Source organism: Trichoderma virens, assembly GCF_000170995.1.
Source record: "Trichoderma virens Gv29-8 chromosome Unknown TRIVIscaffold_6, whole genome shotgun sequence".
NCBI classification, from domain to species: domain Eukaryota; kingdom Fungi; phylum Ascomycota; class Sordariomycetes; order Hypocreales; family Hypocreaceae; genus Trichoderma; species Trichoderma virens.
The window spans coordinates 3,199,672-3,213,647 of record NW_014013743.1 but is presented as its reverse complement, the minus strand read 5'-3'; the positions used below and the strand labels follow the sequence as shown (position 1 = coordinate 3,213,647).

At 47.8% G+C, this 13,976-nt stretch overlaps 6 protein-coding genes across 6 annotated transcripts; 3 read left to right on the top strand and 3 right to left on the bottom strand.

The window, feature by feature from the left end:
• Positions 1-586: 586 nt before the first annotated feature.
• TRIVIDRAFT_60097 (uncharacterized protein) lies at positions 587-3,427 on the top strand (the record flags this gene model as incomplete). The annotated part of the gene is made up of 7 exons (XM_014101813.1): positions 587-621; positions 898-1,681; positions 1,739-1,939; positions 1,991-2,086; positions 2,139-2,189; positions 2,263-2,378; positions 2,449-3,427. 7 exons carry the CDS (start codon positions 587-589, stop codon positions 3,425-3,427), a joined length of 2,262 nt encoding a protein of 753 aa, XP_013957288.1.
• A 297-nt stretch (positions 3,428-3,724) lies between these two features.
• TRIVIDRAFT_222349 (uncharacterized protein) lies at positions 3,725-4,261 on the bottom strand (the record flags this gene model as incomplete). The annotated part of the gene is made up of 1 exon (XM_014101812.1): positions 3,725-4,261. The coding sequence occupies one exon, from the start codon at positions 4,259-4,261 to the stop codon at positions 3,725-3,727; it is 537 nt and encodes a 178-aa protein (XP_013957287.1).
• A 1,032-nt stretch (positions 4,262-5,293) lies between these two features.
• Positions 5,294-6,103, bottom strand: TRIVIDRAFT_222348 (uncharacterized protein; the record flags this gene model as incomplete). Its single annotated transcript, XM_014101811.1, has 2 exons — positions 5,294-5,417; positions 5,478-6,103. 2 exons carry the CDS (start codon positions 6,101-6,103, stop codon positions 5,294-5,296), a joined length of 750 nt encoding a protein of 249 aa, XP_013957286.1.
• A 1,648-nt stretch (positions 6,104-7,751) lies between these two features.
• On the top strand, positions 7,752-9,137 carry TRIVIDRAFT_135625 (uncharacterized protein; the record flags this gene model as incomplete). The annotated part of the gene is made up of 2 exons (XM_014101810.2): positions 7,752-8,374; positions 8,471-9,137. The coding sequence occupies 2 exons, from the start codon at positions 7,752-7,754 to the stop codon at positions 9,135-9,137; spliced, it is 1,290 nt and encodes a 429-aa protein (XP_013957285.1).
• Positions 9,138-9,553: 416 nt separating this feature from the next.
• On the bottom strand, positions 9,554-11,091 carry TRIVIDRAFT_149792 (uncharacterized protein; the record flags this gene model as incomplete). The annotated part of the gene is made up of 4 exons (XM_014101809.1): positions 9,554-9,938; positions 10,000-10,235; positions 10,291-10,725; positions 10,804-11,091. Coding segments are annotated over 4 exons (1,344 nt in total), but the record flags the coding sequence as incomplete, so codon positions are not given.
• A 1,239-nt stretch (positions 11,092-12,330) lies between these two features.
• TRIVIDRAFT_201347 (uncharacterized protein) lies at positions 12,331-13,382 on the top strand (the record flags this gene model as incomplete). The annotated part of the gene is made up of 5 exons (XM_014101808.1): positions 12,331-12,341; positions 12,536-12,556; positions 12,626-12,744; positions 12,775-13,207; positions 13,271-13,382. The coding sequence occupies 5 exons, from the start codon at positions 12,331-12,333 to the stop codon at positions 13,380-13,382; spliced, it is 696 nt and encodes a 231-aa protein (XP_013957283.1).
• Positions 13,383-13,976: the final 594 nt, after the last annotated feature.

Genomic DNA, 13,976 nt, shown 5'->3' with positions numbered 1-13,976 from the left:
GTTAAAAGAGGAATCCTTCAACCACATTGTCACATAAGTAGGGCCCTGGCCTTTTGTTGCCTAAGTTTCCATCTTACAGGATAGCCTAGTGCACTATACTCTAGATACGACCCACACGAATTGTCCGACGCTGTTTTTCGAGGTAAAGAAGTCTCTTATTGAAGATCTCCAAAAGGTCGGGGACATCGAAGCGCTTGCAGAGAACCGTTACAGGCCAAAGAACAATTCTCTTCATCAACTGCTCTCCACCAATGCTGAAGCTACATTATAGAAAGACGATGTGCCAACAGCTCATCGCCTGAAACCCTGGGACCAATCCGACTTGGAGGCCCTTTTCAATGTTGATGACTGAGCGCATAGCTCTTGGATGGGCTCTAGCACTACGCTTTGCCACTGCCTGGTAGCCTGAGCTGCCTGAGCATGACCAACTCAGGGCTAAGGCGTTAGCTGCTCCGTACGATAAACGCGAATGGCGAAGCAAACACCACCAGCCTATGCAGTGTGGAGCGCGGAGGTCCCGGTAATAACACAACCTGGAACCGACATGCATTTGTCACTTGCTAATAGGATAAAACCCCCAACCATGATGGCTCCCGTAGCATTTTGCATTTGCTACATCCTGTGAGTCTGCAAGTTATTTTCTTAGTGAGTTTGTTCTATATGACTGGCAAATCTCAATGATTAGATGGCGGGACGACGCGTGCTTACCTGCTCTTGGTGCTCCCAGTCATTCTCCAAACAGGAGCACCTTGCCAGGCACGTTAGGTCGCACACCCGCGAGAAGCCATTCACATGTCGCATATGCGGCAAGTCATTTAGTCGCAAGTTCGTGGACCAACCCGGAATGGATAGAGTGGGAAGATGGAATCTCCGACTGAATTAAACTGACGTGTGCAGTGATACTCTCCTTCGCCATGCTCGTGGCCATCAGTCGCAGAGTAATCGTCAACTGCAAGAGAATCAGCAGAACGGCAAATCATCTCCCAGACCAAATTCGCTGAACGGCTCAGTTGAGGCCGTCCCCAGACTCGTTACTCTATCGCAAGCCACCGACCATAGTTCTGGCAATTCTGCATCACATGCATCACAGGGTGCCCAAGCCGGGCTGTCTCCCTTGACCAACGTAGCCTTTGCAGGAGTCCATCAAATAGCACCATCCGTCACACCAGCTCAACCTGACCTGGCTGGTTTTTCAGCGCCGGCGAATCCAACATGGAGCACCATTAGTCCCTCAACCGACAACCACCTCGATAGCCTTAACAATGTGGCTTCTGCAGACTTAAACCTCGACTGGTTCAACGACAGGCACGGCGACGAGGTCTTCCAGGAGACCTTTCTCAACTTACAGACCCCAGTATGGCAGATGAGCGCGGATTTCGAACTGAACGTCTTCCAACCCTCCATAATCGACACACCGTTTGGATTCCCCCTAGATGACTTTAGTCAGCCTCAATTGGAGCAGATGTACCTCCCTTTCCAATCGTCTCAAGACGCTTCTCCACCTAGAGAAGACTCTGTTCGACAACATTGGTTTACATTCCTAGGGCCACATCAGCCGGAAAACATCATGCAAGACGCCGTTGGTGAGAAGACCAAGGTGGATGAGACATTTAGGGCCGGCCTATCCCAGAGACTGCTGGCGCGAGTTCCGGCCGAACCGCTTCCATCTGTAGACTTTCTGGTATGTAACACCTCCTCCAGAATCTCGTGTATTATGGCTAGAGACTCACAGTGGTAGAATCTCTGTATTCAAATGTACTTTACACGTTTCAACCCCATCTTTCCCATCATCCACGCGCCGACATTTCGGCCATCGGCCAAAAGCTCGCTACTACTATTGTCAATATGCTCTCTAGGAAGCTTGTTCCTCAGCTCTCCCTTTGCCATTGCACAGGGCCAGAGGATCTTCGAGCGACTCAATAAGGCCATGATGGCGTCAGTGCGTCTCTAACTTGAGCTGATTGGAATTTTTCAAGTCATTGCTAACTAGAATAAGTGGGAAAACGTCTTGTCCAGTGGGAAACTGGAGGCTGTGGCAATGACGCAAGCTGGGGTGATTGGGCAGACCTATGCCATGTTGTCAGGGGTATGTATCTCTGTAACTTTAAAATTGGTACCATCAATTCTGATAACTGCAGAGGCCAAAGGACCTATTACTAGCACAGGGGCTTCATGGTACTGTGATTACAGTAGGTTATGCCCCATTTCTCGGTGCTGATGCCATCTGTGTACCTGTCCGTCTGCTGACCCAAACATCAATAGTGGGCAAGGAGGTGTGGCATATTTCGGGATCTGTCCAAACATGAAGGATGTATTACTCCTGATGATGACGTGCGTGTGAAATGGACGTGCTGGGCTAAAAGGGAAGAGCACAATAGGTGAGTCTTGAATGTGAACCGGTTGGCCGTATGCGCTAAAATTCATTGCGGCAATGCTAACAGACTGCAGAGTGGCCACAGCACTCTATATCCACGACGCCGAGCATTCAGCAATCTTCAAAACTGAGCCGCTCATGAGACATGCCGCGTCTAAGCTCCCTCCACTGTGTTCAGACAGTCTGTGGGCAGCTTCCACTGCGGAGGAGTGGGAAAAGCTGGCCGGGAATGCCACACAAACTGTTGGCGCACTGCAAAGTCCTCCGTCCCAGCATGGCCACCCGCCAAACTTACAATTACCCATGGATTCAGCCAACCACGAGAAGCTTTCTTTCAGGGTTTACTGTGAGCTCGAGGGAATTACTGCGTCTATATCCGAAGATAGGGTGGCAGGCACGCTGGCTGATACTCTGAAGCAGCACGAGTTAACCCTGCTGCGGTTTCATCATCGGTACATTGAGCACGGATCCAATAAGGGTGATGATCCCTTTTGTGTTGAAATACTCTGGCATTTGGCTTTCATGACATTGTTTGCCGATATAAATGAGTTGGAAATTGCTGCAGGGCGCGAGGGATATGAACAATCACGGCGCCAATCTGAACGCACCAAAGCATGGGCACTGTCCCACAGCGCGCAAAGGTGTGCCATACATGGAGCCCTCATACTCCAGAAAGCCGAGAAGATGTGTATTGGCGTCGAGCCGGCAATCCATGTGCCCCGTGCCATGTTCTGTGCTGCTCTCATATGGTACTGCTATGCCGAATATGGACAAGACAATGCCGATGAAGTAGCAACACGGAAACCCGAGTTCCCAGAGTTCAGGCAACTCGGAATATCTGGTGAAAGGGTTCTTTTCGAAGCACACGGATTCAAAAGTATGCGGCCTACACGTCTGAAATCTATTGTAACCACTGGCCTGCATGATTTGCTTGGACGCATGGGCCATTGGGGGATATCACGAAAGTTCGCCTCCTTAATTGTATACATGGTGTATGGAGACGTGCAAGGTAACTACAGAGAGATGGCCAACACGCCGGAGAATGGCGGTTAGCAGCCGTTGAGTTGATGGACAAGATTTCAGCTTGACTCGCGGCACGACTAATCTCAGGTCTTCGTTGGAAAGTGCACATGTTGAGATTTCCAATGTTGCTTCCCACCCAAACCAGTTTAGATTCCACATTTGACGGCCCTCACGCTTATTCAAATTCACCAATACCATCACTACTAACAACAATGTTTCATTTGTGTAGACCTCTAGTATTTCCGATTGTTAAACACGCAGAAAACGCAATTTGTTCAGAGCATGCTAAAACTAGACAACATAATTTAAAAATTCGAGCATCCCACTCTAAGGATCGATGGGCGTTGTTGGGGAGTCGGAAGCCGGGTTATTTTTGAAGTTGCGAAACATAATAATTTCCCGCCTGCCATCAGGAGTCTCATCGCCGGGCTCGTCAGATACAATGAAGCTGTTGCGTAGGTACACCAATCGTGCAGCGGCATTGTCCGGTCGCACTGCAAGTCGAAGCTCGCTGAATCCGGACCGAACCGCCCAGCTCGCAATTTTTCCAATAAGAGAAGAGGCGAGTCCTCTGCCTCGAAACCCAGGGTCTACCCACATCGAGATAATCTCAGCCCATCCGTGCTCCGTCGGGACCCCAGTTGCCATTCCGACCGCGCGCTCGCCGCCGCTCTCATCAACCTCGTGTGCTACGAGATCAATTGCGTTTGGTATTGACAGTCTGTTACGCCATCGATCCTCTGATGCGTCGACCCAATCGTTGAATGTAGAGCCAAAGGCATCAGGCGCATTTGCAAGAGCTGCCAGGCGCACAGCTCTCCATGCCTCCCAATCGTCAGCTGACAGTGTGCGTAATTCAAACATTTAGATTAAGATTGTCGTGTAGAGGTTACTTTGACAGAAATTGGACAGATAGTTAAAGAGAGCAGATTCAGTAGAGTTTGGGCCATCATCTCCAACGGTTCAAGACGGCCAAATGCTGTGACTCATCTTCGTTGTCAAGCTTCTTTCCTAGCGGGTAGCTTCAGCGCAGATGCAGCTTCCATAGTCCGCTTAGTGGTAGCGCTAGAATCCAGGGCTCAGAGGATGTCAATTGCAGATCCCAGACTATTTAGTATAATTAAGCAATTGGAAGTTACTTATCACAGCTCAGTACCCAGATTGCGCAACCACATTGTCACCAGCCGGGCTCCACCCATAACCGCCCATAGTTTGTAAATCAACATCACTTGATGAGACACAACGCCACACCCAGTTGTGACTAACAAAAAATTCGCACCTGGGGTCGCCAGTATCATCGGAAAAGAAAAGAAATCACGGAATCAAGGTTGGGCAACGAAGGATTGACTCTCTCGATTAGCCGTAGGAAAATTTTAAAAAAAAAAAAAAAAAAAAAAAAGGCATTCATGCAAAACACCTCAATGAGGTCTAGACATTAGGGTAAGTCTGTCTCCTAGCACAGCTGGTAGTGGTGGATGAATGAATTGCAGCCTTCTTCAACCCACTTATGCAATCAATCCCAAAGACAAACCTAGTGGGTAGAGGCCAGGTCCGTATGCGGGCATTGTAGTCACGAGGCTAGATAATGATCTAAGGATATCTGGATTCCAATCTAATTGTATTATAGTTTCAGTTTTAATAACCGACTATCTAACTATTCTAATGAGCGTAATAAACTAAAGCTGTAAAGACAGTATATCGTTGCAATTCTTGTTAACTGCTGAGTGATCACCTGGATCACCAAGAGCTTAGTAGTGAGCGTAAGAGTGATAACCGAAGCACTGGTCATCGCTTTATTCTTGTCGGCCTGTCGGTCTGTACTTTCTTCCGTAGGTACATACCGTAAGCCACTGTGATGACCACAAGTTGTTTGGTCGTGACATATAGCGGATTAATCTAACAGCCAATATCAAAAGCCACAAACGTTTGTCCCTTAGTAGGGGGAGGGAGCTGGGCAGCGGGAACGCTAAATAGCAGACACTCTTTAGGACTATTCGCAGACGGAATCCCGAATTCACACCTATGCCAATTATATTAGCATTCACTTCTAATAGTTTCGAGATCCGTTAGGAGAACTTACGACTGGCACCCTTTGGTCTGCTGACAAAGAGCTAAGCAAGCCTGTTGGGAAACTACATTTGTCTCGGCCCTGAACGGAGAAGGGCGATTGTTAGACGGGCCTGATGGCGCCGCTCCGCAGGTATCAGCCCGTTTTCCCGTGGTATTTTGGTTTGAAGGCCCAGCGCTAGCCCCCTTTGCGGCACCGCTTCCCTTTGTGGTGCCGCTTCCATTCGCAGCACCATGTCCATTCGTAGCATCGCTTCCAGCGCCTTTTCCATTCGCCGGGCCCTGAGGATTGGCAGCCGTGGGTGCTTGCGTGGGCACGGTGTTGGCGGAGCATGCTTTATCAAATATGTTTAGATTCGTCCCCTGAGAGGGCACCTGACTGGCCGGTACAGCGAAGAGGATGCATTTTGGCGCGGTGGCACTAGGAGGCAGACCGAAGACGAAGGACTGACAAGAGCCATTAGCCTCGCATTGCTGCTGGCATCCGCTGGCAGTCGTGGCTCCTGGAGAGGAGAGAGGAGCCGGTGGGTTTGCCACAGTGGCAGTGGGGGCAACGTCGCACATTTGACCTCGGGTGAGGATAGGGTTGGCGTTGGCGATGGCGGCGGCCACGACGGAGACAATGACAGCGGATTTCATTTTGAAAAGTGAAAATTTAAATATAAAGAAAGTTATCAGGGAGTGTAAGTTTAAATAAGTAAATAAGATAGTGGAGTAGTGATGAAGTAGTGAATAGCTAGATGAAAGTGTAGTGATTGGTGTATTGATTGAATTGTAAAGTGATGGTGATAGTAAACTGGGAATATCGAGGCCTTTTTATAGTTACTGTATATGATTATGATAATCGGGACCTTAATCAATAAGTATAAGACATAGTTGCCAAGTTGCTCTATGACAGCCCGAGACTACTCTGCTATGCTTGTAGCATCTTCCCAAAATACCACATCTTCAAAATAGGCATAATCATTTCACAATCGTCATCACAATCGTCATTGGAATCGTCATCAAAATGGCTTAGATTTCACAATACAATGCTCTTCTTGTTAGTACTAATCCACTTGTAACGAATCATGTAGTTCTAAGACATCGCTTACGTGGCAGCTCTAGACTGGGATCGAGCAGGTGTATTTGAGAATAGTTAATTATAGCTTAATAGCGGCTGAAAGAACTTGCAATTGTGCAAAGAGCTGGATATGAAACAATACTCCTGTCCAAATACAGCTATGAAGAACAAGCGATTAATACCACGCGTCATCATAGCCGCGTCATTTGGCAAGCGTACTTTGTTTAGGGAAGCGTTCCATTATTGGGGCTGAGGTCCTCCCGGAGTTGGATCCTTATGTACATAGTTCTACTATGCAAGAATGCAAACTCAGGATACGTTTCGGTAGAATCCACTAGAGGCATATGGGTTTTACCTATTAGTCTATATGGAGCACCGGGTCTAAGAGACAATGTCAACTCCACTAACACGTTTGCGCCCCTCGTCCGCCACATCCCGAAATGCGCCCCTGTTTCAGACTAGGGTTTGGTTAGGCTTTCTTTTGCTGCTAAAGATATTTTGCCTAAGCTATTTACTTATTCTGTCTAACTCCTAGTTGTGTCGAAGTAGTACAAAAATACAATTCCTAAGGGACAAACCTTGCAGTTCAAGGTTTATATTTAGTAGGCCATTATAGTTCAAATTGAAAGTTTTATACTCATTTCAGTGCTTGAACAAAGCTGTTCGCCTCCTAATTGCAGTTCCAACGGAAACCAATAGTTAAGGTATACGACATAAAGCACATCGATGCTTCCTAAAGGGCTGCCCGGGAACCCAATACCGAACCTGTCCAACGTGATAGTGGTGAAGAGAGGGAATATACCAGCAGCCGATTGCGGTACATATTTCGCGCCATATGTGACGATATCCGTAGGCTGGAGCTCACATTTGTGCCCTTGCGTTTAGAAAAGATCATGAATTGTTAATAATAGTCACATATCGGTTTTCAGACGATATTGACACTAATTGCGGCATGGATTCAGCTCCGTATATTCTCCCCTTGTTCAGAAAGCCTCTTCGGAGGTTCGGACCCGCGGGTGCGTGGATGCGCGCAGCAACCGAGTGAACTAACTTGTCATACGACTCCAACGTAAATGACAGTGGGAAAATCGACACATTATAAAATATCCCCTAGATCTCATTAAATGGCGGCAGATATGATCTGTGACTATCAGCTGCAAGGCTTCTTTGGATTACTCTCTCAGTTTCCCTTGACTTTATCGGCGTACGATCCCTCACTGTAAGATGGACGGCCACCTCAGGGTCGAGCGCCTTTCGCCATTTGATTTGCTTATGCCAAGAACGTATGTTCGTATGCTTCTCGTGTTTCGCACGTCTGCATCAGTTGCAACCGTTTCTGAGAGGCTTAATATCGGCCTTGCAACTCTTTCGAAGCAGGCTCCTTGGATAACGGGGCGAGTATTTCCAACGACGCCAGTTTCAAGCGAGCCACAACGTCTCGAACTCCGATGGAAAGTGGAAGCCGGACCCCTCGTCCTAGCCGACGTTGGTTCGATAGCAGAATCATATGAAGCTTTATCAGAGGCTGGGATGCCACCATCAGCTTTCCCTCCTAGTGTCTGGCCCCTTGATGATATGGATGAAGACACCTTCTCCAGAGAAGGCGCATTGGTCTTTGGTGCTAGTGTCTTCGGCTTTGCAGATTACCAGGGGATAGGCCTGGGTATCTGCATGCACCACAATGTTACAGATGCCACTGGGTTGACTGAAATCATAAAAGTGTGGGCCGGTAACATTCTAGCATCTGAACCAATTACTCTACCTCCCCTCACGGGGAGAATCGAATATCTAAGGGCGGCGCTCTCGGATAAAATAGAGAAGGCTTCAAACAAACCACTCGATAATCTGTTTGCATTGCATCCGGAGTACTCTCGAACCCCTCCATCACTTCCGACTGAGTTCGCAGCCTACGCCTGCAAGATGTTTTCTGTTCCAATCTCGAGTATCAGGGAACTGCAGTCCATCTTAGGAGATTCCGCTTCGAAGCCCATTACGACAAACACGCTTTTATGTGGAGTCCTCTGGTCTGCAATCACTCGTGCTCGTATGCAGCGCATGTTGGCGCGGCCAACGACGGAATCGAGCCGGTTGATTATGGCCACAAACGCGCGGCGACACATTGGGTCAGGATCCTTTGGCTCCAACAGCGACTATTTGGGCAATGCCGTACTCTACTCTCTGGCCACATCCACCTTGGGCGACTTGAGTGTAAGCCAGCCCAGCTTGACACAGGCACTCGCCAAAATATGCGACGTTGTTGCCGCGTCACAGTCACGAATCGACGTAGATCACGTCTCCGAGGTGTACAGCCTTACAGAGCGTATGGAGGACTACAGGGCCATCTTTCCAGGCTGGGACCTGTTCGGCTCCCGTGACCTCGTCATCACCAGCTGGGCAAATCTGGACATTTACAAAGCAGATTTTGGGCCCGAGCTCGGAACGCTTGAGTTTATCAGGCCACCTTTCTCTGAGGCGGCGGATGGAGTCTGCATTGTTATGCCAAGAAGGAGAAACATCGACGATGAGAAGCTGGACGTCATGGTCATGCTGCGCAAGGACGACTTAGATTCTTTAGAGAAGGACGACAGATGGAAAACTCTCGTAGGCTAGGCAGGACCACATGCTCAGCCGTTGTGATGGCGGAAAATCCGAATTAATTGAGAGTCAGAATATTACTTGATGTGTAGCCATGATAACCTTGAAGTCTTGAAAGCCTGTATTCCGCTATTAATTGGAAGGGTTAACTTTTAACATAGTGGTTTGCCGTCCGGAGAGCTCTACTACTCTGCAGCTAGGAAGAGCTTCAAGGATGAAGCCGAAGCCATTATACAGTCACGGCCAGCATTTTATGTTGGATTTTTGCGCACCAATCTAACTAACTGGCAGCAATGTGCGACCTAAAAAATGCCGTAATAGATTATGATTGACCACGCAAATATCAATTAAACAATGCTGATTAAGTAGGAACCTCTAGCAATAGCCACTATTGGATATGGTAAGATGACTAACCACCGTTTTTCCTATATCTAGATAACATTGGAGGGCACATCAAACTCCTGTCCCAAAGCCATAGCCCCCGCCTGTGTGCCAATGAATTCCGCCCCAAGCAGTTCTCGCAAGAAATCCGGTTGAAGCAGTGTCTGCCAAGATACCTCGTTCGGTTGTAAAATTAAATTGTTTGGACTGTCCAAGGATGCAGGTTGCGTCACGCCTGCTTTCACGAAATCGGATGCCAGACGCAGAAATGCCGAGCATATCTGATATAGACGGCTTACTTCTGGCGACGCATCCTGCATCTTCTGCAAAATACCGACCATCTGTTCTAGAAGGCACAAGTCTTCTGTACTCGAGGCTTTAATAACGTGGATAAAAGTGATGATAAACGGGGTGAAGGACGTAAAAAGGAGAAAACTAGGCAGTGGTAAGAATGCGGAGACCTTGGTTAACTATGCAGAGTTGAAGAGAAACATACGAATTGGCATATTCATTTTCTGGAATAATTCCATGATTTCTATAACTCTCAAAGCATTCAATGTTGCTGTAGAGGCATTCGCGGGCTACTTGACGACATTTAGAACTGATTTCGGCTCTTGCATCACCAGTCGACGGCGCTCGTAGAATCAGTGTTTCTGTGGAAAGGTATATGAGCTTCCAGTGGCCTTTGGAAAGTTCGAAGATTTCGGCATGGTCGGCTTGTCTTGCGTCAATCTGTCGCGCTAATTAGCATATGATTCTAATAGCTGGGTGAATGGTGCGTTAAGACCGAATCTACGTCAAATCTCCATTGGCGAAGGGCTGCAGAGAGGCTGTCCGCAAGCTGTATCTTGATTGATTGTGCTTGCTTAGAAGCCTGGATGGAATATAAGCCTCTATATATTTGGCTGTGCAGTCTGGCTAGATTAATAAAGGCGATGAAGGATTCATCCCACGGCCGGGCACTGAAGCTATTCGCGATTGCAGGAAGCTCCGTGTCTATATCGCTGTCGTGTAGCTTGGGAGGTCGTCCGAACAACAGTGAAATGTTCTGATCAAATACATATAATGTCCAAAAGACGCGGCGCATGTTATTTGACTCAACCGGCGAAATATTGCTGTACGTAACTTCCCTGTGATATCCGAGAAGCTGACAATGGCTAATCGCAATGGAGAGAAGAGTTGAGCATACGAACGATTTGGCTTCGGAATGTGCCTTTATAACCTACGCAGCAAAATATGAAATCATATTGCATTAGAACTAGCCATCGATTCAGGAATCATTAATGGGGGATTAGCTTACACCCAAGGTAAGAGCCAGAATTGTCAGGAAGGATGGCTGAGAAACAATTTCGTAGGTTTGAAGCCCAGCGTCAAAATTTCGCGCGCATGTTGCCACCTGTACTCCAAGATCAAAGGATTTACACAGTGGATGTTTTGTTAACCAAAACTCCTTGCAAATTGCGTGGAGAATGCCATATGCACTGGTGAGATGACCAACAGAGAGTGGCTCTGTAGGAAAGTAGAGATCTTGGCAGAGCTTCTTAACAAGGGAAACATCATCGAGCACCCAAGAACGCATAAATATCGGTGCTTTTTCTGGGGGGCTACTGTTAGATTAACGGTAGACGTGACATTGTGCAGATTGCTTTTGTATGGACCTACTCTTGATCTCTTTGACAATAGAAGTGACCAATTCAACTGGCAAGCTCGACATGGCGGGCAAGGCACCTGAGGAACTTGCTGCTGGCATAACAGGTTGTCCGAGTAACATGTTTAGAGTGCTAAAAGAGTGATCCAGTTGCAATGCACCACGCGTGTCCGTGATTAGCCCAGCAACACGGTGAGCCTGTATTGCCTGCTCGGCAAAGGACGACTCGCCTTCGTATGTTACCTCTGTACCGGACCCAAGAGTTCGATTGGGAATGGCCTGGTTCGGCTGGGCATCGCATCGCGCCTGATCGTGTGAGTGGGCGCGGCTCGTCGGCTCGAGGCCGCGTTCGGTTTCAAGCGCAAGAACGCGTCTCTCCAGCTGCAATATGTGCTCTTCGCTATGGAGCTATAAGCTTGGATAAAGAGCAGAGTCATTAAAGCATACAGCTGCGCAATCTTATTACCATTGGGCGGACGATCTATTCGAGATGCCGTCTGCTGGCAGGTTATTCCGCAGGCCTTGCAATTGGAACAAGGTTGGGATCGGTCACAGCGAATCTAAGACATGGTTTGTTAGAAATGTTATATCTTGGGTGTTACTTCTCGAGTACTTTTCGCAGTTTGCATGCTTCGCACTAAGGTCAAGCCATGTTAGCAAGAAATTACAAGGAAGAGAAGTTGGTCTCTAGGAGTATTACCGCGCGGGGAACTGAGGCGAGCCGCCGCCGCCTCGCCTGAATTGTCTCTTCTTCAACCATGCCTTATCACTACTCTTTGTGCGGTACATGGAACCATTTCACGGAATCTCTGTTAGAGGTATGGCGTAATTATCCTCACTCCCGTGGCCACACGGAGCCACGGAGCCACGGACGGCGCGGGAGCGTGGATTCCGTATCTCCGCGCCACCGAGCCTCTATAACTATTCGATTTAGGGGTTGAGCGTAATACAACATGCGCATGCATCAAACGTCGGCAATGTAATCGTAGTTACCCAGCTCTAAGAAGCATATCCAATGAAAGGGTGCCTAGTTCATCTATTCAGGTGCCTAGTTAATCTATCCGGCTGCCTGGTTAATCTACCTATCCAGCTGCCTATATACCCGAGTCACCCTAGCTTGACAAATAGTAGTGCTTATAGGATAAAAGATCAAGAAACAGTTCTACTTTAGAATCAAAAATGTACAGCCCGTATGCTTTTCTGCATTCACTTCAAACGTTAATAACTTGTTCAATTGAACAAATGCACCAAGGCTACGTTCCACGCCAATTTTCGATGATACCCGTTGAGGCCAGCCAAGTCCTGACAGCCCCTCACTTCTCCCTCAACACTAGACACAACTAGCGATGGATGTGCTTTCAGAATCACCGTCTAACATATACAGTTTATCAACTCTGCTAAAGCGGTAAGTTACAGCTCCTTCTTTCTGATTTTCCAAGGAAGTCGCATTTCTTATTTCATGCCATCTCTCCAGGCTCGATGCCGTTACATCACAGTTAGAGGACATCACCACGGCCATTGAAAAGTCCAGAAACGCCCTGCAAATCACAAATGTCGACCCTCACCTGCCAACATCTGCCAAGCTTCTCCATAGTAAGCTGGGGTTAGACGTCTCCCTTCCAGCAGACGAAGCAGGCCATCTGAGGCCATTGCCAACATCCATTGCTGCATTCGATAGATTCCTCGAGCAGAGCGTTGGTCCGTACGTGAAGCTGAGTGGTGATTTGGGGGGTAGCGTGGCACAGCAGGCCACCAATGTTCTTCTTTGTTTCCAAGAGCAGCGAAAGATCCTGCTGATGGCGGCGCTGCACACCAAGTCCGACGGTGCGAGTTGGGCAGACCAACTCAGTCCAATGAACGAAGCGGCTGCTCGCGTCCTTGAGCTGCAAGAAAATAGCCATGGAGATAGCATGCACGCTAATTTGAGCTGTGCCGCCGATGGAATAGCAGTTCTTGACTGGATCCGCATCGAGATTCGCGCGTTTAGGCATGTCGATGCATTTCTGGGCCATGCTCAGTACTTTGGAAACAAGGTGCTTAAAGAGCATAAAGGAAGGTTCGCTCAGTCCTCGCTCCTATAATTGTAGTCCTTACTTAACTAACGCTTACAATGGCGTAGGAATCAAAAGCAGGTAGACTGGGTTATGTCGTACTATCAGATCTTTCGCGATCTTTCCGACATTGTACGTGAACACTTTCCCTTTGGTATCAACTGGCAGCTGGATGCCTAATCTATGGCATTGTCACGGCTATTACGGTGAAGTTGAAGTTTTCAATTATGCATCAGCACGCCAATATTGCGGGCCGTTTCCCAGTTTGGCTTCATACTCACTTTACACTGGAAATGCTTTCTTTGTGTGCAATTGTTACACACAGATGCCCCCTGTAAGATTAGACAAGTAGCTACTTTTTAAAAAGGTTTATAATACTATACATTATTATTGAGAATGCCATTATGAAACGTTTATTCAAGTTTAAATAAATGAGTAACACAATGGCATTGTCCCCTTCGTGTCTAATGTTTTCTTTTATACAGGTGTTATACCCTTTGCTTCCAGTGTGGCCTCGGGCTCCCGCCTGCGTGTGCCTTTTCGTCACTTCTAAACCGAACTCCAGGTGTTTAGCACACAAGTCCCGGTCAGATTGTATACGGATCGTCGTCATATCGTTCAAGGTGACTTGCTGTCACTAAATGCTATTGACAAAGAAAAATTAGGCCGCCTCTTGTTTCGCTCAAAATAAAAGGGTATTCTCCTCCTGGTATCCACGCAATTGGCCAAAGTCCGCCCATCAAAAACAGCTCCGTCACACAGCACCCAGATTCA